The 25,122-nt window shown below is 41.3% G+C and overlaps 1 protein-coding gene across 1 annotated transcript in view; it reads right to left on the bottom strand.

Annotated features, from left to right (window-relative positions):
* Positions 1-13,686: 13,686 nt before the first annotated feature.
* Positions 13,687-25,122, bottom strand: part of KL (klotho) — a 42,223-nt gene continuing 30,787 nt past the window's right edge. Inside the window, exons 2-5 of the mRNA XM_021678282.1 lie at positions 22,122-22,632; positions 20,962-21,230; positions 14,599-15,700; positions 13,687-14,060 (exon numbers count right to left, since the gene is read on the bottom strand). Coding sequence (XP_021533957.1) covers positions 13,723-14,060; positions 14,599-15,700; positions 20,962-21,230; positions 22,122-22,632 — 2,220 coding nt within the window. The 3' untranslated portion in view covers positions 13,687-13,722. The remainder of the gene's footprint in view (positions 14,061-14,598; positions 15,701-20,961; positions 21,231-22,121; positions 22,633-25,122) is intronic.

The following is a 25,122-nucleotide window of genomic DNA, read 5'->3' on the forward strand; positions in this document are numbered from 1 at the left end:
CGGCTTCTCTTCCTCCCCATGCTCTCGTACCTTCAGTGATGGTATGGGTAGTGGGTAGAGGTTTACCTGCTATATCCTCCCCTAGTAGTTTCTTCTAGAGTCCCAGGTGCACAAGTGATACTTTCTCTGGATCACAGGACACCCACCTTTACCTCCATCCTGAGAGGTGACTGACATGCTCAGTGAGGAAGGTGGCAGTTCTCTCTCACTGGGCAGAGACGGCCTGCCATCTTCTAGTTAAGGTGTTGCAGATGAAACATCGAATGGCATTGATTCTTTAAGCAACCAGTTATTTCTGTCTGGAAGTTTGTAATGGTTTCTCTCCATCCTTGGAGTTTAAGAATTTTCCAGACTTTTTTTTTTCTCATCCCTTCTGCTTAGAACTCTGTGAATAGTTTCAGTCTGCACATTCAGGTCTTTCTTAATCTTGAGGACATTTTCTTCTTTCATTAGTTTAATTATTGCTTCTTCTCCATCTGTTCCTTTTCTCCTTTCTAAATCTTCTTTTACTCATATGTTAGTTCTTCCAGATACATCCGCCAAAAATCTATTTTTTTTCTTCTTGTGATTATCTCGTCCTTGTTCTTTTGCTCTGTGTTTTAAATATTACTTCCAGTTGAATTGCCAGGTCACTAAGAGTCTCAACAGTGACCACTACTCTCCTCAATTCATTTGCTAGCATTTTTAGTTCAAAAGTCATGCAAAAAGTCTTTACAAAGCATAACTGACTATTCTGACATATTTCTGTATTTTGGTTCAAGGTTTAATCTTTCATTTTGGGGCTTGTCTTGTGTGTTCTGCTTGTTTTTCCTCTCTGAGGCTCCTGGGTCCTCTCTGAACACTGGAGCTTAGGTCCAACTATTAGTGTTTTCAAATGATGCCACGGAACGGTGGTTCTCCAAGTGTGGTCCACAGAGCTCTGCAGGTCCTCAAGACTCATTCAGGGCATCTACATGATCAAACCCTTTTGTAATAATCCTACCACGTTATTTGCCTTTTTCCCTATGTTGACATTTGCTCCGATGACACAAAAGCCATAATCAAAGCCGTGTCACTAAAATGCATCAGCTGTCATTGTATCTTTCACCACCATGTACGAGAAAATGAAGAATTAAAGACTTGAGTCATTTCTAAAGGTCTCACTGCAACAAAAGGCAAAACTGGGCCCACATCCAGCTCTCCGGCCCAGCATCACAGACACCAGACTGCTCTGCAATCGCCCTCTCTCCTTGGAACCAGCTCTGATTGTGGGGAGAGGAAAAGTAAGATGAGAATAAAAATAGACATAAAATATACAGTACTTTTTACAAGAGTAGTGACTAAGGAGAGAAAACAACCCATTCTCCTCAGGTTGTCTTTATCTGTAATGCTGTCCAACAGCTGATGTGCTGCTTTGGCAACCAGGGAAAGCCTGATAGCTCGTAATCAAGGCGTGCCCTGGCCAGACGCTGGGGCTGGAGGAGGTGGGGAGGCAGCGGAGAGAGGCGGGCGGAGGGGCCTGATTCAAAGCTCACTCAACCCCAACCCCGAACTGACCGCTCCCTCTGCGTCAGGGCTGTATTTTTCATTAGGATAAAAGTGAAACTTGGACTCGGTTAAAGCACCTCGTCCTCCTTGTTTCTTCTATAGTATCATTTCCTTCTTCTAGGAGCAGGGCTGGATACCTAACTTAAAGGACCCGACGCAAAATGAAAATGAAAGCTCCTGTCGAAAGAGTAGGGAAAAGTGCTATTAAAGGTGCTAAAATATAAATATTTTTCCTTTAAAAACTTTTTGTTACTTACAAAAGAGCAAGAGGAGTAATAGCGATACACGAGTAACAACATAAACTTGCAAATTTGCAAAATAGTATTATTTTGGTCTCATCCTTTTATTACAACGTGATAATGATCGTACTTTATTAGTGTGATATCTTGATTGACCCTATGATTTTTCTGGCTTTTCTGCAAATTTATTAGATCATCAAAATCCATACTTCTAGCAACTTTATTTTTAATAGCTATTGATAAAGCAATATTGGTCGCTCTTGCAAGATTACAAAAAACTTTTTATCATTTTTAATTTTGAGAAGGATCTTTCTGCATATGCATCTGTTACTGGAGCTATCGAGAGTACTTTATAGGCTGTGACAACATTGTTGGGATTATTTGGGGATATTATATTGAGATAAATTTCTAATAAGTGATATCGAAATGTAAATTTTGTTACATCTGGAACTAATGATTGTCACAGAATAATTTTTTCTAAAAGATCTAGCTCTCTGCACAAACGGTTTCATGTAAGTCTGACGATAACTGTCACATGCAAATGTATACAATGTTATTTCAATTTTCCTCTGACATTTCCTTGAACTTGCGGAGCTGGGCTTGCCACCACAACACTTGGGCCCAGGTACTGTCCTGGCCACCCCCTCAGGAAGCCCGAACTGCCCTGAGGCAGGCACAGGAGGTCTGGGCCAACTTCTGGGCGCCCGTGGGCTGCGCTGGACCACAACCCTCCTGTGCATAGGTTGCTGCCTGGCGCAGCTCCACTCACCAATGTGCGGACTGCACTGACCCATCAGCATCATCACAAAATGCAGATTCAGAGATAAACGTAGATTAAGAATCTCAAGACGATCACAGAAGAACATTAAACCAAGCACAGGGTCCTTCTCGACCTGGGCCCTGTGTAACTGCAGGCTCTTCCTGGGAGCCCAGGCACATAGCAAACTTAATTTCTGGTTTTCCACCCACTAGTGGTTTGGACTGGGGTGTTTAATGCACTTTTTATTGCCAATCTAGTAAGTAATTTGTCTTACAAATCTGCCGTTTACAATCTCTCCTTCTAGAGGCTTTCTGTAGCTCCCCCAGCCAGCAATTGTCTCCCTTCTCCTTGTAAATCAATTGGTTACCTTTTCGAGGAAACCAATGTGAACCTAACTTCAAATAGTCACTAATGACTTAAATTAGTTGCTGGGTCTTTCTGAGCCTCTAATTTTCCCAGGACTGATTAGCTCTGGCATAGAGAAGCTCTGCATTCATCCAGCCACTTAAAACATGATGGACATAAATTCAGAGTGCAAGTTCTGGAGCACCCCTGCCTGCTCTGATCACACTCTTACCTCCACCTTCCTGCTCTGAGCCATTAGCATGTTATTCACCTCTGTAAGCCTCCATTTTCCCATCTGTAAAATGGGGATAGTAGCACACCTTTAAAGATGGGGCTTGACAAATGTTTATTATTAATATTCACTTCTAGGTCAATGGGATTCAGTCTCTTAGGTTATAGCAATGATGTCCCTAGGAAAACAAAAACGCTAGCTTTGACTAACAATTATTTGGTGTAAAATGTAGTTGGTCATTACTTACAGCTTTCTCAAGTAGTCTATAAAAGAGCAGGAAAAATGTTCAATTCAGTAAGGCCATTCTGAAAGCACAGTTGGGTGAAGGCTGCTGCAGGATCAGCTGGGGCTGTGGGGGTTATGTGTGAGTGTGTGCGAGTGTGTGTGTATGCACACGCATGCACACGAGTGTGTGTGAGTGCAAGTGTGTGTGTGCGTGTGTGCGAGTTTGTGTGTGAAGAAAAGCCTCTGGGTCTGCATATGATCAGTCTTGAACTTCCTTGAAAATAAGCCTTGAATGTCCATGTTTACAACCAACAGACACAAGTGGCTTTCATTTGATGCCTGGGATTGCTTCCTCTTGTTTCCATGGCCACCATCCACAGAGCTCCAATGGAACATGACGCTTAAGTAAGACAGAACAGAGCACCTCCTCCTACTTACATAAGACAAAGAAGAGGCATTTTTTTGAGGTTGAGTTTTTTGGTTTTTTTTTTTAACTGGGATGAGGCTTTCCAAACCTACCATATGGTTGGTCATGAATTTGAAGCACAAGCCAACCCCAGGGTTTGGTAAAAGGGTATTGAAAATTTAAAAAGAAATTCACATTTAGGTTTCTTCAACTTTACTAGTATGGACTTAAAGGATAGAGTTAATCAACCATATATACCAATAGATATGCATCACATAAAACATTTATTTCTTCCCTATAGACTTCACAAATAAAAGTGTGACCCATGACAAGGACACTAAATCATCAAAAATGATGAAATTAGAACGTTTCATGAGATTCTCCCATGGGACTTGTGTTACAGAATATCTGCAAGGTGTCTGTGCTGCTAAATAAATGGCCTCTGGAAATGGCCACCAAACTTGTGTCCTTCCCACCCCCCATCTCCACTTGCCTGGGCCTCTTCTACCCCCTAGGCAGGACTAGAGATGGCTGCCCATGGTTGTTCCAGTCTATGTTTAATTAGCTTTTCATTGTCTTTACTACCAGCTGCCTTAGTCAAGTTCCAATGAGAACCAGAACAAGGAAAAGAGGACCTACTTTGAGATTTTACAACAGAGAGAATGTTATGCAGAGAGTTGGTTACAGGCAGGATGGAAGAGCTGGGAAGCCAACATGAATGGAAAGGAACTCAGGGAGTAACAACAGCAGGAAGCCACTACCTCACCTGAGCCACACGATAAAGGAAGAAGTGACCCCGGGCGCCAGGGCTGGGGTCACCTGGGAGAGTTGACAAGCCCGTCCAATGGGTGCTGGAGCCATTAAAGAGACGCAGAGCCACGTCCCAGACCAATTAAGCTAGAATCCCTGCAACTGAGAGCAGGCATCAGTGGCTTTTAAAACTCCCTAGGTGATTCCAGTGTGCACCCAGGCTTGAGAACCACTGCTTAAAGCACCCAATCACAACCTGCATCCCCAGTATTGCATCTTCTCCAGACAAGGCAGACATGGCAAGAGGAGCTACTGACGTAGCATGGCTCAAAGTCCAGAATCAGAGACCACAGTGACCAGCTGGATAGGCAACCAACTGGCTCTAATGTACCCTTGAAGACCTATCAAAGAACTGGATTTGATTTATAGAATTTTGCTTCATAGGTAACTTTTTTTTTTAAGATTTTATTTATTTATTTGAGAGAGAGAATGAGATAGAGCATGAGAGGGTCAGAGGGAGAAGCAGACCCCTGCTGAGCAAGGAGCCTGATGCGGGACTCGATCCCGGGACTCCAGGATCACGACCTGAGCCGAAGGCAGTCGCTTAACCAACTGAGCCACCCAGGCGCCCCATAGGTAACTTTTTAGTAGTTGCTCTACAAAATACACTATTTTAAAGAGCCATATTTTGCTTAATGTCTATTGAAAAAATCGATTAAATATCGTACTGTATGCCAATTACAGTAAAGCATTGACTGGCACAGTTGATGCACAAGGCATTTCAAATATACATAAATTGACAAGAGTAGAATATTCCTGCATAATAGCTCTATTAACTTGCATATATTGTGTGCTAATTATTTGTTGAATGAACATCAAAGGAAAATTAATGTCCAGTGTGATCTTATCAAAATTTTTATTGTATTTTAATTCTTTAAAAATGGGTAAAATCCATGATGATATATATAATGAATCTGTTAACTAGAAACAAACATCTTAATAACATCTTCTCTTAAATGACTGAGAAGAGAGTTCAAGATTTTGTACATTCCCGGGGTAATCACTATGAACACCAATTATCATCATAAATATTGTTGACCAGAAGTCTGACTGGCAAAACTCCAGGTAATAAAGGTGAACTGAGCCTCGGTAACTGGAAAAAACAGTTAACTCCTTTTAAAGAACCACCTGTAATAAGTTTCTACCCCTACCCCTTTTCATTAAGCACTTACTCATATAAGAAATGTTTATTAAGCAATTAATATTCATCCCAGAGAATAACAAGACAAATAAGATAAGGTAACTGCCCCAAAGCACTTTATAATCTAATGGCAGAGATTAGACAACCACGAAAGTCCTGGTAGGAGGCAGTCAGTGCTGATCCTGATGTTTAGCCAGGTTGAGGATGACCAGTCTAGAGGACATGCTGAGGAAGACTGATTGATTGATAGATTTTTTTAAAAGATTTTATTTATTTATTTGAAAGAGAGAGAGCACAAGCAGGGGGAGCGGCAGGCAGAGGGAGAGGGAGAAGCAGGCTCCCCGCTGAGCAGGAGCCCAATGCGGGGCTCGATCCCAGGACCCTGGGATCATGAGCTGAGCCAAAGGCAGACACTTAACTAACTGAGCCACCCAGACGCCCCCAGAGGGAGATTTAGCGCAAATGTCAGCTAATGGTGAGGAACAAGGGCACGCATTATAAGCACTTGAAGGGAGAAGTGAACTGAATCAAAATGGCATTTGATGTGCAGAAGGGACACAGCCAGAAAACCATTTAGGGAGTATGGGAAACGTCTAAGCAAGAGTTTAAAGGAGACACCCTCAGCAAGCATCCAAATGCGGGGTAGATGCTACAAACATCAGAATGAAAACAATCCACAGAATTTCCTGCTGAATGTCTCCCAGGGATAACTGGAGAGAGAAAATCTAGTTTGAAGGGAAAGAAAATGAATATTCATTCCTCTTCAGACATATCTAGTTGAAGGCTCCAGAGACATCCAAGAAGAGACATCCACCGTGACTGCACTGAAAACACCCACTGTTTGCCAAATTGTATTCTTTATGAGATTGTCCCTGTGCAACTGTAGCCAGAAGAGGAAACACTCATCATTTGTTTTCCAAAATATTGTGGAAAAAATATATATAAATTCTTGTGTTAGCACAATATTCTTAAAGGCGTTCGAAAGTAGCTGTGCCCGTCAACTTCCCATGTATCACACATGTCGAGCCTTCACTTTCCTCCATAAAGGCATGGTGGTGATGACCATGGGCTGATGTTGGAGAAGACTAGATCCAACTCTTCCTAGGTCCATCATATAACCAGTGATAATCCTTGGTGCCTTTGCATGTTTGTGCCTTACTGGCCAAGGCAGGAGAGACCATTGAGAGGATAGAGACTGTATTTTGCAATCGCATCACAATTGGTTTGACAATAACCACTCCCCCCCACCCCGCCCAGTTTGCTTTATAAACATGGCAGCCTTTTCTTGACCCTTCCCTTTTTTTTTCTCTATCTCTTTAGAGGTGATGGGAGGGAAGTCACCACTCCATCTTAGCAAGTGAAAGTCTAAAGAGACTGAAAAATTAGCAACTCTTCTTGGATCTGTCAGAGAAGGGAAGACACATGGCAAACTCCTGCCCCACAAATTGGAGAGACAGTCAAGTACAGAGAGTCTGTGGTGGACCCAAGCAGAGTCTCACAAGTAGGAACCACCTCAGGAACCAGGGCTGGAGTAGGAAAACCTGAACTGTAATTCGGGAATTGCCAGAGACTCAGCGTGGCCAACTCCAAGAGTTACAAACTCTAAGGTGATCCAGTCACAGCAGAGGAGGGGCCGGGGGCACAATTTGTGGGATTTATTCCAGGAGCTCTATCAGGTTCTCACAGTATGTTGGAGATTGTATTTTGCAATTGTGTAATATCAGAGAAAAATCTGCTTGTGTTTCTGATGGGGCCAGAGGAGAAAGGGCCATCTTAGAATATGCCAGAGCACTCTGTTTGCTTTAAATAAATTCAAAACATGGGGCTGGAACTCACAACCTGGAGATCAAGAGACACATGCTCTACCAACTGAGCCAGCCGGCACCCCAGAGCACTTTGTTCTTAACAAGGCCTGCCCTCAGGAGAAACCAGCTAACCAGGGCTTAGGCTACTGGGGTCTTGTCAGAGCCTAACTGACCTGGGAGAAGGGAAATACCCAACCCTAGCCCACTCTAGTCTTCCATGTGGAAAAATTCTGTCATTGTTGCAAATATTTCTTTCATGGGCTCTCACCAGTCCTGTAAGCCCTCCCCACACTTTCTGGCTTCCCTTGTCTCCTTCCTTCCTGCCTAGGTGAACACTGCTGGAATCTTGCAGCTCTGCTATTGTCAGGCTAATGGATGAGTAACTCCCACTGTGTTTGTTTTGGTGGGTTATTAAGTCCATGAAGGCTCAGATAGAATAAGGACATTTTAGAACGGTACCAGTTTGGAATAAAATCATGTTCATTTTTCATCTGCCATCTTTCACTAATGGAATATTTTCACCTGACCTGTCAATCTTCTTCTAATTATATCTGTTTTGTTGCTCTGTGGCTTACCACTCCTGCCCCTGAGGATTGAAATGTTTTATTTTGAAGCCTTTGGGCTACTTACTGGAGACTCACAATACCCATAATTTAAGGTGAAAAAAATAGTTATAAAACCTTCATGTCTTAACCGCAACAGCATGGCCTTGAAACACTGTTGAAAACTTGAAACACTTGCAGTCTGATATTCCGGAACTAAATTAGCCAAAGCTTTGATTCACATGCTCAAAACTAGCCAAAAAGCCTTAGGCAACATTTATGCTTAGGGCCATAATTAGACAGTAACTGCTACGATATTGAAAGAAAACCAAATTTTATAAACTAATCAATTGAGATTTTAAACAGAAGAAAAAAATCATTCGGCCCGATTCTAGCAATTTATTAAGGAGCAATGTTTCAGTTGCAAATAATTTATAAAAAATAAATAAGCTCATTAAAAGTTAATTATTTTTACCATAAAATAAGCATATGGAAAGATTACAACCAAAATTAGAAACTCTACCCAGGATTTTTGAATCACACAAAAATTTATTTAATGGGTTTTCAATTATTTACCGATTCAATAACAAAAATACAAATTTCAGTGTTTTGTCTGTGTCATTAGATTGTTTCAAAAGAGCAGATGGTGCAACATACTGTTATAGAAACATCTTCTGCCAAATGATCTTCAGGATTCTATCAATTCAACATTCACAAAATTCGGATCCAAGAAAATAATCTGGTATTATTAAATAACTGTGGGGATTGATTTTTTTAGTTTGGTTTTACCAAGGGCATTCTATGATGTTGTATATTCAAAGTCACAAATGAAATAACTGAAGCACTTCTGGATGAATCATATTGACTGCTACAGTCCCTGGTTTTATGTTACTGAGCTCTGAATATCTGATTAACAATAAATCATATACATATTGAGAAAAAGTGGAATTAGTCCAGAAAAAAACGTGTCTAGGGGAGGTGCTTTATTTATTGGATACTTAGTATGTTCAGCACTGTGCTCTGATAGACATTATTCCCATTTCAAAGATAAGGAAGTTGAGACTCAGTGACATTTAGAAGATGGATCCACTGATTCTTGTCCCTCTGCCTTTCTGACTCAATGAATAGGTAGGGTGAAACTGTTTTTTTCTCTAACCTATGGTGTTACAACAAAGGCTTGACTATCAGTCACTAAACCTTTTCTTGTGTGTAACAATTATGTTGCAAAACAGATTTCACCTTATTGTAGGTGTCCTATCACAGACATTATGGTATTTCCACCCTTTACTCAAGGTTCCTTGTGGTTTTTCTTGACCTCTTTCTCCTTGGTATCAAACAATGGGTATTTACCACAAAGGTATGAAACAAAGATGTCCCAGGAAATGTACTGGAACAAACAAAGCTCTAATAATATTTAATGGTTAAAAAATGGAAAAGCATAATGGATCTGAGAAAAAAGCTACATCTTCTTGGAAACTGTAAGCATTTCAAGATGACATAAGGGAATTCTTTCTAGAAGATGAGTTCCCTGGTTTTTATTTGCAGATAAAGAACTTAACCCAATATATAACAAGTCTTGCAAATAGTAATACTGACTGGTTGAGGGACAGTGTGAATAAGGAAGAAAAAAGTTATAGTCCTCTCACTGTGTGATTGGTCTAGGGGTGATGATTTAGGACAGCAGTGTTATTGCCTTGCTACCCAGAAAGACAGGTTATCAAAGGTGATCACATGGAAGCTCTCATTCTTTCCTCTGAATACACAGAATCGAGCCATTGTAGCATCTAACCCACAGCAGTTTCTGATTCTTGACAGTTGGTCTTTATTAAATGAATCTCTGGACAAAAGTGATGTCAGGGAGCTGATTCTGTTAACTCATGTATTCCATCTTTCGTCCATAATTTATTCAACTAATCAACATTTATTGAAGAATATTTTGTATAAGACATGGGACTAAATACTGAAAATCAAAACAAAACACAAAGACATGGCCTCTGCTTTCCTTCTAGAACCAAGGCTCTCTGTCAAGGTTGGTCCATGTCATCTAACATTCTCCTTCCCAGATAGAAATTTTGAGCAGCATTGTTCAATATTAAATATTAAATGGAGATGCTATAGGACAATATAACTGCTCCATTCATTCAGAAAAAGGCAATATGAGAGAAAAAAAGCTTTTTATCCTGATGAAGTCCCAATAGTTCATTTTTGCTTTTGTTTCCCTTGCCTCTGGAGACGTGTCTAGCAAGAAGTTGCTACAGCCGACGTCCGAGAGGTTGCTGCCTGTGTTCTTCTCTAGGATTTTCACCCATTTTGAATTTATTTTTGCTTTCCTACATAGATGTTTTAAATATTTATTTTAATCAATAGTTTAGCTTAATTGTAAATGTACTTGTCAATTATTTCCATGGACTATAGAGCTTGGAAGATTGTTATAAAAAAAAGTTTATTCTTCTAACTTATGAAATATTTTGGGTATCTTACTATGCTATTAATTGACTTAACAGAGCTAGGCTTTCTTTATAGACCTGCGCTGTCCAATGGAGCAGCCATTAAGCCACATGTGGCTATTGAGCACTTACAGTCTGGCTAATCCAAATTGAGCACAAGATGTGCCATACACGTAAAACACACACCAGACTTCTAAGACTTAGTATTTAAAAAAAAGTATGTAAAAATCTCAATCATTTTTATATTGATTACACATTGAAGTTATGATATTTTGCTTATGTTGGGAAAATAATATATAGCATTAAGCTTTATTTCTTCTGCACTTTTAATTTTTTTAATGAGACTACAAAAAAATTTAAAATATACAGCTTGCACTCTTTCTGTTGGACAGCATTGTTATAAATAGTATAAAGGAAAAGCTTCCAAGGCATTAATAGATTCTAATTACTGTCTGTGGAAGACCAAAAATAAAATGAAAAATGTCCTTAATGAATCTGAAAAACCATCCTTGCAAACCGAGGCAAAAAGAACGAGGCATAAGCGCAAGGGATACACCTGGGTCCAAGGCAGGGTCTGTGAAAGCAGGGAAAATACAAGTGTGGCAGAAATTAGCCAAGAGGACTCAGGACACCACAGGACACTCAAAGGGTTTATAATCAAATTAATCAGTTTACCACCTAATGCCCTGTAGAGTTCCAGGGGAACAGTCTCTATATTTAAAAAAAAAAAAAAAAAAGTAAAGTGGTGAAATACCCAGGATTCGTGAGTGAAATATTCTAAGGACTGACGTGGGAGGGCGGTGCTCTGACAGGAAGTCCCACCTCCTGGCCCCGCCTCCCTCTTCCACCGGGTCCCTCCTCCCTCCTAACGTCTGTTCGGACCCAAGGGATGGCCTCCCTCCTTTGCGGGCGGGAGCCACCTACCTCCTCCTAAGGTCGAGGGGGTCTCAACATTAGCATGCTGCTCTCACTATAACTGAGTTGGATGGTTTTGAGATGTCATTTCTCTTAGAGGCTTTGGCGTCTGTATTGTCTCTTTCAACTCTTCCTGTTTTGTTTTCTCAATGTCTAAAGGTCTCAGCTCAACCACAGGGATGAGCCTGGGGCACCCTCCATACCCTCCCGTCTTCCAGCCTCGCTGTCAGACCCATTTCTTCACCACTCGTATTCTATGTAGCTGAGTCAACTCAAAAAAATTTTTTTAAAGAAATGTATCTAGCAGCCAGTTATATGATTATGAAAAAAGCAAAGTTGCAGGCAGATTTATTACCATACTTCATCAAGGGACAGAATTACTTCTGTCTACATCAAGGAAATGAAAATTAATATTGTAGCAAGAAAGTTTTTAAACATTACTTAACAGTAATCAACAATAGGAAACTAGTCCCACCAATAGGAATGGTTAAATAAGTTGTGATAAACTCATATAGTGGAATCACTCTACAACTATTGGAAATCGTGCTTTTGAAGACTAATGACAAAAGAAACACACACAATAAATAATTAATAAAGACACATAATTATTTACAATATGATCTGACTCCATGTAAAATAAAATACATAGGCTATGTTAACAGTGGCCACTTTGGTGGTGAGATTACAGGTCATTTTTTCTCTTTACGTATAGTTTCTATGCTTTTAAATTTTTTACAGCGAACATATATTACTCTTAGAATCAGAAAAAATATATATACATAGAAGAACTATTATTCTCTAGTTTCTATTTTTAAAAATAAGTCCAATTTTTAAAAGAATACCCACAAAAGCTTATCTTTCATGGAAAAAAATCATACCACCCCTGAAGATGATATATAATACAGTACAGCATTTTATTATATACTATAACCCTGTGCCAGCAAGATCAGTTATGCTTGATATGATAGTGGTTTACCTTGCCTGATATGATATTGGCTTATCTATAAAACAAACATTAGGATCATCCACAATGCCAGTGCAACAGAAAGACCCTTGTCTGAAAATCAGCAAAACTTGTTTGAGGGGCATTAAAGGATAAGACCTCATTAGCCCTTTCTAGAAATCAGTAGCATGTTTCAGTGTGAAAGTTCAAAGCAAAACTAGCTCAAAGCTAGTTCCACAGAAGCTGCAGCAAAAATATAAAATAAACCTCAGCAATCACAGAAACAAATCTTCCAGTGTTATCAGACCAAATGCTTTGGTGCCTATTAAGAATTAAAAAAAAAAATTCAATTCAAAGAAATCATGGCACATTCTAAAGAACAGCAAGTGAAGTCACTCTTCACAGGATGAATTATTATTTCATTCTTTTTCGCTCAGGAAAGGTCACATCATTCATTGCAAAGAGCGCTCTAAAATCAAAGGGTTTATAATCCAATTAATCATGATGTTGCTCATAATAAGTACTTTTTTCTCCTTTCCTCCTCCTAGAGCCGCACAGTATAATGCATTTCATGATCGGTTTATGCTTCCTGAAGAGCCCAACATCTCATGATTCATGTTTATTTTTCTGCAAACGTTCAAAGTCCTATGTGCAGGCGCTTGACAAGGCCCCAGTAACGCAAAGCCCTCAAGGACCTCAGGGCCTGGACAGCGCCCTGAAAGTCACATAAAATAAAGTTCTATCATTTGCTCTGCCAAATATAGCATTAACCAGATATGTAAGTTAATATTACCAGCATTTGCTAGAAACACTGCTTTTAAAAGGAACGTGGCAGCCCAGAGCTCTTTGTCATCTCTCCTATATTCTGCCATTTCTTTTTCAAGGGAAACTTGATTCAACAGAGACCATTAAGCACATCATGGCAGTTGGCTATGTTGGGTAAGGTTACTTGGGATTTAACTTTTTAACTTAATTTAATTTATAATTTAATTTATAATTTAACTTTTTATTCCAACATTTGCAATTATTACTTCAAGATAAACACTACACTTAGGAATGGGCACTGATAAGGCCATTCAATTTCTGTAAAAAAAATTATGGAATGGTTCCCACTTCCCATACATTTGTTACAGAGTGTGTTGCAGAAATGATGGCCCCTGACAGTCTCTGATCACCCTCCAAAAAAAGAACAAATCCAGGCACTATTCACATTATTCAATATCACCTACGCTCATTTCCAAATGTCTGTCATATGCCACAAAAAATTTTCCTAAAAGTCGGATAAATGAAATCTATAGTTTTACAACACTGAGAAGTGCAAATGGTTAACAGCTGATGTGTGCACATAATTATTTCAAAATAAATGAATAGGGAAATGTTCAGGACTATTTATAACTTCTTCTACCTTTCTTAGAGTAGTAGAAAATCAGAGAAAGAGAAATAATAAAAGCAAAAAGTAGGAAAGCGATGAAAGCCAGTAAAGACTTTCGGGTATGAAAAAAGCTGCATTCGGTACACAGGGTGAATTCCTCTGGACAAAATCTTCCCAGAGTCTCAGGACTCGGGAAGCCATTGTTTTCAATAATTTTCCTGTAATGTTTCATGGACGGTTTGGGCTCAAACTGATTTGCAGCATAATGATAGAGGCCAAACTTCGGAGCTGTGCGATCATTAAATGAATAAGCAAAGTATCCGCAAAGATTGATACCATCCAGTATGTAAGCTAGAAAAACAAAAGGACAGAATGGCTATTAAAATTTTTTGTACACAACACTTCCCTTTTACACATCATTAGGGAGTGCATCAGGGAAAATTTCAATACCATTTAGTAAAACTAAATTAGGTTTAACCATAAACGGCTTCTTTCATGAGAGGACAAATATTGAGCTACATTTAACTTAGTAGGTTTTACATAATTAAACCTCTTATGATGTACTTGGGTTAAATCTTTACGCACATGAAGGAGGCAAGAGTGCTGTGAACCCATCTGAGATGGGGGACAAGAGAGTCCATGCTTTTATAGACCCTGAGCAGGTGCTAGGGAATTTTCCACTCTTTTGCTAGAGTCTCCCGCTTTTAGCTAAACTCCATTATCCCTGGGGGAAAATACTAGGTCTCTCTTGGACTTGTTCAGCGTGGCAAGGAACGGATAGCACTTTCCTCCGAGAGCGACAGTGGATGTACATGTTTGAGTGCCTATCACATATCATGCCCTAGGGGGCCAGAGGCTTCAAGGGACTGCTGTTTCCAGGGCTCCTTACCTTTCAGAGCTTCATTGACATAATTCTGCATGTAATACACCCTCAACCTGTCTTGGGCTGCGAGCGGATCATCGTCTATGCCGTTGGATATTATATACATGGGCAGGTCTCCATACTTCAACTTCAGCCAGTTAAGAACTTTGCGCAAGCCCCAGGGCACCACGGCCACCTGCCCCGGAGAGTTGAGCCAGGTGATGTCGGTCATTTCCTGCACTTCCAGGTAATCATTGTATTTCACTGGATCTTCTTTTTCCCAGTCGACAAGGATGGTGGTGTAATGGCTTAAAGCCAGAAAGTCAAAGGAGCCCCGGATTAGCTTTTTTTCTTCCTCCGTGAAATACGGTAGAAGGAAATTATTTCTTTGGTTGAGCCAGTCCCTCATCACACGTGGATAATCCCCAGAGCCGAAAATGGGCTCAGCCAGCCAGCCAATGTCAAATTCCAAAACTCTCTCGGCCACTTCTTTGTCCTTTGGGGAGAAAGGGCAGGCGGGTTCTATCCAATCGGCCTGCAGGGCTATGGATATTTTGCCTTTCTGAGAGCGCCTGAACTTCTCATCGTACACGCGCCAAGCCAACGCGTGGGCCTTCAGCAGATTGTGCCCGGCGCTGTAGGTCATGTTCCGCGTGTACGGCTCGCCCATCGTGATCCAGAACTTGACGTGGCGGCCGAGATCCTGAAAGCAGAGCCGGGCGTACTCGGCGAAAGCCAGGGCGGTGCGGGGGTTCTCCCAGGCGCCGTGCTTGGCCAGGGGCGGCGGCAGGCCGTGGTGCGGGGCGGCGGGGCGCCAGAGCGCCACCACCGGCGTGATGTTGGCGCGCACCAGCTCGCTGACCACGCAGCGGTAGTAGTGCAGGACCGTGTGGTTCACCTGGGACTGGTTGCCCAGCGGCAGGATCAGGGCCCAGTCCAGCGAGAAGTGAAAATGCGAAACGTGCATCTCCTGGAGTAAGGCTATCTGGGGCCGGATGGCGGCAAAGTCCACGCAATAGGACTTCCTCTTCTTGGTCACCACCCCGTCCACCTTAATCAGCCTCTTACTGTGGTGGACATCCCACAGGTAAACGTTCGGGTCGGTGAACTGAGACAGGGTGGTGTCCACCTGCCAGGAGAGGAGGAGGCGTTAGTCTCACCTGACCGCCCTGGAAAAGGAATTCCGTGCAGTCCCTTCCGCGAAACTAGCAAGCAAGAGGAGCAAGAAGAGAGCCTTTCTAGCAGGAAATTTAAACAATTTGTCGTCAATCGTTAAGCTCATGAAGAAAAAAACATTTCGCTTTTTAATGCATATTTGCCTTACCCATAGTCCTAACTCTCGAACTGTTGCTTTAATGATTAAAAAAAAAAATCTGCTGGGTGATGGGTAAGGAGGGCACGCACGTGTGGTGTTGAGCACTGGGTGTTATATGCAACTAATAAATCCTTGAACACTAACTACATCAAAAACTAATGATGTACTATATGCTGGGCTAATTGAACATAATAATAATAAAAAAAGAAAAGAAAAAAACAAAAATCTGATTTTTTTAACATTTCAGATGACAAACATTAATGATTCTCACACACCTCTGGTCTGTGTTAAGCAAGCAAAGTACTTTTGAACGTTTGTATTTTAATACAAGAAATCACTAATAAGGAGGGCACATACTGCATGGAGCACTGGGTGTTATAGGCAAACAAGGAATCATGGAACACTACATCAAAAACTAATGATGTACTGTGTGGGGACTAACATAACATAATAAAAAAAAAGAAATCACTAATAATATGAGACTCCCAAATTTAAAAAAAACATAGACAAAAAGATAAAGCATAAAACCTGAGTGAGAGTCAGAAAATGCAATGATACTTAAAATTAAATCATGCTTCTTAAAAATCACATTGTGAATTGAAGTTTGCTGTGAGTAGAGAACATGCTAGATGCGTGTAACTGTTGCCTTTTATTGGCGTTAATGTCAAAGACAGAACTTAAATTCAATCTGACGGTAAAAGTGTTAGAGAATATGGAAATGAGGAAGAATATTGTCATTTACACTTACTGGGCTATTTGAACCTAGTTGTAAAACGTTCCTGAGTTATTTTTCTGTGATGAGCACGACACCAGTGGTTTTTAATCATCTGATGTATTAGCCTCCAATATGAAAATGAGTATTTAGGAAAAGCAGTAAAATTGAAACCACAAAATGCTCCCTCCACGTGTTAACCATGGAGGAAAAGGCACACTGAAAGTTCATCCTAAGGACCCACTGAGTAAACCAGTTTTCTCCTCAGAAACAATCTTTTTAGAACAGGTCCCCGGGTTTGACCCTCGGAATACAAGCAGGGGTCAAACTCTGGTTTGGAGTCTCTAGCGGAGGTTTCTTTGCACTTTGCCAGCCTGAGGGACTGCTCCTCTGGAGGGGTCAGTGCTGTGTTTATAGAGGAAAGTAATAAAAAACCAGCATGTCAGAGGGAAATTGCTTTCTCTGGAGACTTGTCCCTTGAAATCACCCACACATGCATTTCCCCTAGTACTGTGGGAATGCTGTGAGAAGTATTTTTCCACCATGATGCACCCACAAATCTTGTTTCCTCAGCTTTGCAAGAGAAAATATTTGCATGCTCTTTTGAAGTGAAAGTGTTCATAGCTTGAAGGAATTCTTTGGATTATTTTCACAGAGCTCTGGAGTTGACTGAATTTGTAACTTTTCTACCACAATTTTTTCCAAAACAGCAGCTTTTATTCAGTCCGTCTGCAAACAAATATGAGAGACTAAGGTACAATTTCTGGGGGGAATATCTATTTCTTGAAAATACAGGACACATAGAAATGAGTACTTGGGCTTAATTCTATCTAACCTCCATTAATTGGTTGACTTTTCTTAATAAAAAAAAATGAAAAATCAAGTGGAGCCTTTCAGAAGCAATGGGTATAAAGTATGTATTTAGTATATTATGGAAGAAACCTTCTCCTGATAGTGGCCAAGGTTAAAGAAGCTCTATGTCCCCAGCCTGTAGAAGGTTCTGACCTATGTTTACTATGAGTATTAGTGGTTATGGGAAAACAAACCTGTCGTCTGGGAAATGTGACAGTGACAGTCCATGTGAACAAGCCAGAGGTCAGACTTCAAACAGGGGATGTCCTTACTGGGATATTCTTTTTAAAGTTTTTTTAGGATTAATATTAGAAATTTACTTGTATTAAGAGTTTGAAATGCTAGCCAGGAGGAAAGAAATGAATTTCAATGGTTTAAAAATTACTTTTCAGGGGGCGCCTGGGTGGCTCAGTTGGTTGAGTGACTGCCTTCGGCTCAGGTCATGATCCTGGAGTCCCGGGATCGAGTCCCGCATCGGGCTCCCTGCTCGGCGGGGAGTCTGCTTCTCCCTCTGACCCTCCCGCCTCTCATGTGCTCTCTCTCTCTCTCTCATTCTCTTTCTCAAATAAATAAATAAAATCTTAAAAAAAAAAATTACTTTTCAGGGCTTTAACATAATGTATTAAAAGTATAGAGAACAGCTTATAAATTAAAACATACGCACACCCTCCTCAGAACCACCCTACAACAAACTTGTTTTTACTTTGCCAGGGAGGAAGTTAGCTTAGGAAGGACGCTGCCAAAATAATGCAAGGCTCAAGGGGAAAAGCAGAAAGAACAAAACAGCAGTTGCAAACTTTTCCCACTAGAGAGCTTCTGGAGAAGTTCACCCACCATGGGTTTGAGAGGGAATTAGTTTGTGTGTGGCTGGTTGTGTGTAGGGGAGCCTGGGGGGCGGGGGCGCTCCGCTGGATGAAGGAGTAGGGACTCCCCCCCACCAACTGATGAGGTAATAGGGCAGTGCAACCTCAGAGGAAGGATCCAGAGCTGATGCATGGCTGGGATCAGATCAAATTCTAACACAACTGCCCCTAAGGAGTAGAAAAAGCAATCCTCTCCCTGTCTCCCTTCCTCGCCACTGCCAGACTTGTTACGTCTGACCAGAGTTTCTCTTCTCTCTCTCTCTCTCTTTCTCTCTCTCTCTCTCTCGGAAATAGGTTGCACTCTTAAAACTTTCTCTCTACTTACCAGTTCTCAAGGCAAACACAGTCCAGGGATGGGGACCACAGCAGGAGTGAAGGGGCTCCCCACATGTCCCACAACTCCCCGGGTTCACACTGTCTACACAGAAATGCTCGCAGAAACTTCTCTTCACATAAAACTGAACTGGGAATTTACCTGCCCCCCAGGCTCGGGCTGCTGTGAGACATCAGGGCAGAGCATGAGTCCTCAGGGACAAGGGGCACAGAGCCCGGCTGGGAGTGGCACCCGGCAGAAGGTCAGGAGAGAGAACAAAGACCAGGGACCAACTCGCCCCCAGCAGGGGAGGAAGGAGGGATGGGGAGCCCATCTCCCTCCCTTGGTCCCTTTCCCCCTCACCAGCACCCTATTTGAACCCCACTGTGAATCCCACTTGCAGGAGAGAAATTAGAGAAGGGAGATTCTGGGAACAGAGGCTGAGGGAGAAGAGAGAGGAGGAGGGAGGAAAACCCCAAGCCCAACAGGGCAGAGCTAGACATCTTCCTCCTGTGCTCAGACATCTTTGCTAACGGTGTCCTGAAGTCGCCTTTTAAATGTAAGAAGGGATTTAAGTCTGAGACTGCCCTTTAACCCAACTGAGATCTGCGAAAGACCTAAGAATAATATAACCCAGCAGAAAACGTATTAAGGATAGTTGTTGATTTATTTCCTTATAAATAAAGTATTTCCATTTGATACTTACAAGAAAACAGCAACCCATTTCAACTAAAAGAACTTTCCTCAGATCCAAGCATTCTTCTAAATTTCTTTTGAACAGAAGGGTAACAGAATATGCCACCCCAAAACGTGACTGTGGGAGTTCAGGGCCTGCCACCCCAAAGTATGCTCTGCTGGTATAAAACTGATTACTTTGACCTGCAGGCACTCAAAAAATAGCAAATGCAGGGAAAGGCTTTCTCTGAACTCCCCTTACCTGCCTAAAGACAGATCCTCCAAAAGGAACTCAGTTGTCATCAGTCCCCTCCTGGGGGGGTTTCATTCCCCAGGAAAGATGGAGTCTTGTCACAGAAGAGGAGACCAGAGGTCACCACAACACCCAGACAGACTTTGTCACAAACTATTGTGGTTCCCATCTACTCCTCTAAGGCCCCATTCATCTTTCCGAAAAATTATTTATTCTTTTCTAAGAAACCTATATCCCACCCCCGCTTCTGGCTTTTTCTATTAAGATGGTATGTATTTAAGCCTGAATTCTAAGTCACCTCAAGGAGTTACTCATTTTTCTCTGAGTATCTCCCATGTATATGTAAGCTACACATGTTAATAAACTGCTATTTGTTTTTCTGTTGTTAATCTGTCTTTATTTATAGGGGATCTCAGCTCAGAAGGGTAGAGGGAAAGTTATTTTTCCTTACTACTGAACCAGTGAATTGGCTAGAAGCACCCAGCATGCTCAATGCCATTGCTTGTCTATGAATACCAACATTTGTCTCTGTCTTGATCTCTATTTTCACAATGCTCAGCAGCACCCTACCACCACCCTGCTCACTTAGCACCCTACCCTGTGCTCTCCATTATATGATGTGTGTATCCCGCATTTTCTCTCAACAGACTTCTTTCAAAGTGGGGGTCAACCTTACTCATCTCAGTGTGCACTCCCCTCAACCAAGCATACCCGGCGATTAACCTAGGGCTTTGTACGCTAAGCATCCAAATAAGTGCCTACTAAAATATTCCGTCAAACTCTAGAAAACAAATTCCCTTAAGATTGGGAAGTTAAAAATAATATTGAGGTTTACCTAAATAGTAAGTGTTCAATAAATATTGGTTGACCATTTTGAAGAACTTCCTTACCATTTCAATGACTAGTTCTAGAAATGAAATTTTGAGCTGTGAATCATTGGAGCAAGGGTTTTCATTGCCAAGGTACTTCTGCAACAGGGTGCAGCTATGCTCGGGAGGGCTCTGCCTGATGTTCCTGCCTCAGGCTCAGCAGCTCCACTGAGATCTCAGAAAATTTGCAGTTCTCTGTTACTTCTTATTTATGGAAGAACCCAACTGCTTTAAAAAGCATTGAAAACCACTATATTAAAAGGGAGTATTTTATCTTTTTACTATCTTTTCAGATCTTAAATATTCATATATTTTTAATTTGTTCCTCCTTTGGGGCTGATTTAAAGTGTAGGATGAAGTTAGGAAGATTTTTGGAGAGAAGGGAGCCATGTTCCAAACTGTGCCCTTAACGTGCTCATTCAGGAACCACGTTTGGCCTGAAGAATGGACAATGTGCCATGACAACCTAATAAGGAAGCACTACTTACTAGTGATAGGGCTTGGTGACACTGCTGATTGGTTTTGTCAGCTGACTTACTTGAATGTAGTTGTCAACAATTCCCCAAGCAAAGTCACAGGGAAATGTCCCTTCTAGGGGTTGATTTTCAGGTAAAGGAGGGAAGCCATTTTTCTCTATCAGCTTTTGGTAGAACAAGGCTGAAGATTTTGGCAACAGTTTCTTCTCCTGGCTTAGAAAGTCGACATAGAAGAGTCCACGTCTGATGCTGTAGCCTCTGTGCCACTCGAAGCCATCCATAAGGGACCATGCCGTGTACCCGATGACATCCACCCCATCCATCCTGATGGCTGCAAAGAGAAGAAAGGACAAGAACAACACAACAGACCCTTAGCTGGGCACTGGCCTCGTGACTCAAGAACATTTGAGGGGCTTACTACTTATGGAAGTAAGTTACGAATAATGCACATTGTTTGGTAAACCAATGACCTTTCTTACTAATAAAAGGCTATCACACCAGGATAATTCTAGAAATAAATGTCTTCACAAATAGGATGATCTCCAATATGTTTTTACTTGGACTATTTTTATTTCCAGTAGGTGGTCATTGGGCCTGAGAAGATGTCTTCTTCCGTTGTCTATCCTAGCATTGTGGCTGTGGCAATAAACGGATTAAAATCTTTAAAAGCATGAGCTACACAATATTTTCTTCAGAAAGTGTTGGTATTCTTTTTTCTTTAAAAATTGTTTTATTCAGTGCAAATAATAAGAACCCAAGAACATGTACAGAGATCTAGATATACTGGGATTTGCTTAATCCTTAATATAATCTAAAAATCTAGAGTAGTAACTCTGAGGGATTTTATTTATTTATTTGACAGAGAGACAGTGAGAGAGGGAACACAAGCAGGGGGAGTGGGAGAGGGAGAAGCAGGCTTCCCGCTGAGCAGGGAGCCTGATGCGGGGCTCGATCCCAGGACCCTGAGATCATGACCTGAGCCGAAGGCAGACACTTAACGACTGAGCCACCCAGGCGCCCCACAAAACGAGTTTTAAAAATGAATTTAAGTTCCTCAAGAACCAATGAGAAAGGTGTTACATAATGCATTCCTGCTATTGCCAAAATGATTTTCTGCATTACGATAAAAACTATAAATTCACATAGTTTATTACAGATCATCTGAAAGATTGTTTTTCCTGTGGATTTTGGCAGGAAATTAGAATTTTATCCCCAATCCTACCTTTTAAGGTCTCCATTATGAATTTTTTGAGGTAATACATATATTTGGCATCATCTCTCTTGGTGGTCCCTGAGACAAACCAGCCATTTTCCACAATAAATATTTGAGGGTGGTTATATTCAAGGTCAATCCAAGAAAGGAGTTGCCTCAGGCTGGGAGATTCCAATTGGCGGAACTTCATGTGAGGGTCTAATAGTTGAAAACTCAAGGTTGGTCCAAAAGAAAGAGCAAAAAAGTCAGCTGTCCCCTTGATGAACTTTTTCTCAGATTCAGTAAAATCAGGCAGAAGAGATGAAAGATTATTCTTCATGCTCTCAGGATAGTCACCATCAATGAATATGGGTTTGGCAAACCAGCCTAGTACAAAGTCAAGAGATTTTTGACATTCTTTGATGCTGTGGTCGGTCATTCTTCGAGGATTGATCCAGTGGGAGCTTAGGGCAATGGATACCTGGCCTCCCTGAGTTGGACGGAAAGAAGTATTGTAGAGATGCCAGATTTTGGCATGAGCCTATAAAGAGAAAAGCCATGGTGAATTTATCTCTGATTGTGAGAAGAAACACATTTTTGAATCCCCAACTCTATTGGTATCTGTTTCTCATCAAGCCTAACCTAATGAATAACCCCACAATGTAAAAGTCACCTGGAAACAATAAATTATTTTCAGAGGTGGGTCAGCCCACAGAGAGCTGCTACCATGACTGGAATTGTTTCCATTGTTTTTCAGTAGCCAGTGGAAAATGTGAATTTTTTGTCTTGAATGCAAAGTGATTATTCGTACTTTGAAAAGTTAATGAAATAAGAATTTCTTATAATATCTTACTACTTAATTGACTTTGGATTATGTAATTTTTCATTAATAGGCTTCATGAGAAGAACCAGTCCTGCATTATGATCACACCAGGAATTTCTAAATAGGATTATATATATATTTTTTATCCTAAGAGACTGGGAGTTTTCGAGTTGACTCAAGTTGTTGGAGTCAATTTAATATTTTGTGTTCGTGCCTCACAGTTAAAATTCTAACACATGTTCCCACAATCTTTATTCTTCCCTAAGAAGAATCAGCACAATAAATTAAGGACCAACTCCAATATCTAACCTTGGCCCACCCTCTGGAACTCTGGGACAGTGCTGGTTTCCCACAAGACCCAGGGTGCAAGGTACAAGCCAAGAGCAAGAGTCACCCAAATACAGCTTCAAGGAGATCAGATGTCCATTGTTAGTCAGTGCTCAGCTGGGAGTTTCCTACAGCAATGAAATGGGTTTTGCTTCCTTAAGATTAACTTCATACTCCCATAAAATCTTACTGACTTCTGATAGCTTACTTTCACTTGTTTTCCTTTTACTTACAAAGACTAGTGAGGTTTACAGGATTTTTCCTCCCTTACTTGAATTAAGTTTCCCTTCACTTTTGAATTCCTTGATTTACTCCCCTTATTTTTCTACAAATGTAAGTGCTGTTTATCAGCCTTTTACTCCCTTAATATATCTTCCCTGAAAAACCCTATTCCAATTCTCTGTTTGACTCATGTTCTCCAAAATGATCCTGCCAATTTCATCCCACTCCCTGGGCCTGAAGAAGCTCGTTCACTCAGTATGCCAAATATCCTCTTCATCTTTCCTAAATATTCTTCTTGTGGTTCATTTTGGTGCAGGTGTCCAAGAATGATCTCATCACTGTTCTTATGAGTTCAGCCAAATAGTTCAATGGAATAAAACAGTTTATGTCTAACTTTCATTTTTAGTTTCTTGGTAAATATCTACTGTTTCACTCCACTGAATATATTTTTTCATGACCTGAAGCAGCTACCCATATGCTAAAAAGGAAATGGAGAATAAAAAGGGAAGCAGAAGAATAGTGGCATTTGCCCACATGGTTCAAGAAACTGGGGCTCAGTCATGCTGGGCTGCTGGCTTCGTGACATCTCCCACCTTTATCTTCCTCACCTCTACCCCCTCACCTCTCCCTTCCCCACTGTCAGGCAGACCAAGGCACTTTCCTAACTTGGCCCAATTAAGGCCCACAGACACTCATGTCCTAAATCTAACAGACACACTTCTATAGAACAAATGCTGTGATGGACAGTGTAAGGGGCCAGGCAAAAGAAAAAACAACCCCAGAACTTCCTAATCTGGGTCAGTTTGGCAGGTAGCTGAAGGAGGAGTCATAAAACAGAAAGGCCTAAGCTAATGGGCCATTTCTCTAACCTTGGATTCTTTGACACAGTGCAGAGGAGGTTTGGTGAGGCAATGAATGCCCCGGGCCACACGGTAGTATACACATGGTCTTTAAAGTCAGATAAAATTCCTGCTCCATTACTTTTTTTGTGTGCCTTTAACCACATTACCTAAACTGGGCAGGTGAGACTAACTTCCTTGTGTCTCTCACAGGGATGTTATGAGGATTAAAGAGATTACATAGAACACCTAACACAGAGTTTGCATATGGTAAGGTCTCCATGAATGCTTATTCCTTCTCTACCTGAAGGATGAGCAGGCCTAAAAAAGAAAGCATAACCCGTGAAGTATAGAATACCACCAGCTAAGGAATTCAGCTGAAGAACAGCCAAGTGATGTAGTGATACCACCTGGCGTTTGGATTAGAAGAGACTTAGGTTTGGATCCCAACTCCCCCATCCACTACCATCCATTACCAATACCATCCTTATTCTGTACAAATAAGAATAGAAGGTGTTCTGCAGGGACACGATGAGGATGAAAGGATAGGAGGCAAGGAAAAATGTCTAGTGAGTAGCTGATTATTTTAGAGAAGTATAAATTTGCAGCATTGGGAAGTTGATGATTAATTTTATGTGTCCACTTGCCTGGACTAACTGCCCCCCTCCCCACCCCACCCCCACCGATAGCTGGTAAAACATTTATCAAGGGTCTAGCTAAGCTGCACCACGGTATTGCTGCCTCAGCATCCATTTTGTTTGGCCAAGTGGCCTTCAGGGACCTGCAGCTGACACCAGCCTCTCTAGCAAGGGTATGCCCC

The sequence above is a fragment of the Neomonachus schauinslandi genome, chromosome 3 (genome assembly GCF_002201575.2).
Source record: "Neomonachus schauinslandi chromosome 3, ASM220157v2, whole genome shotgun sequence".
Lineage (NCBI taxonomy): Eukaryota > Metazoa > Chordata > Mammalia > Carnivora > Phocidae > Neomonachus > Neomonachus schauinslandi.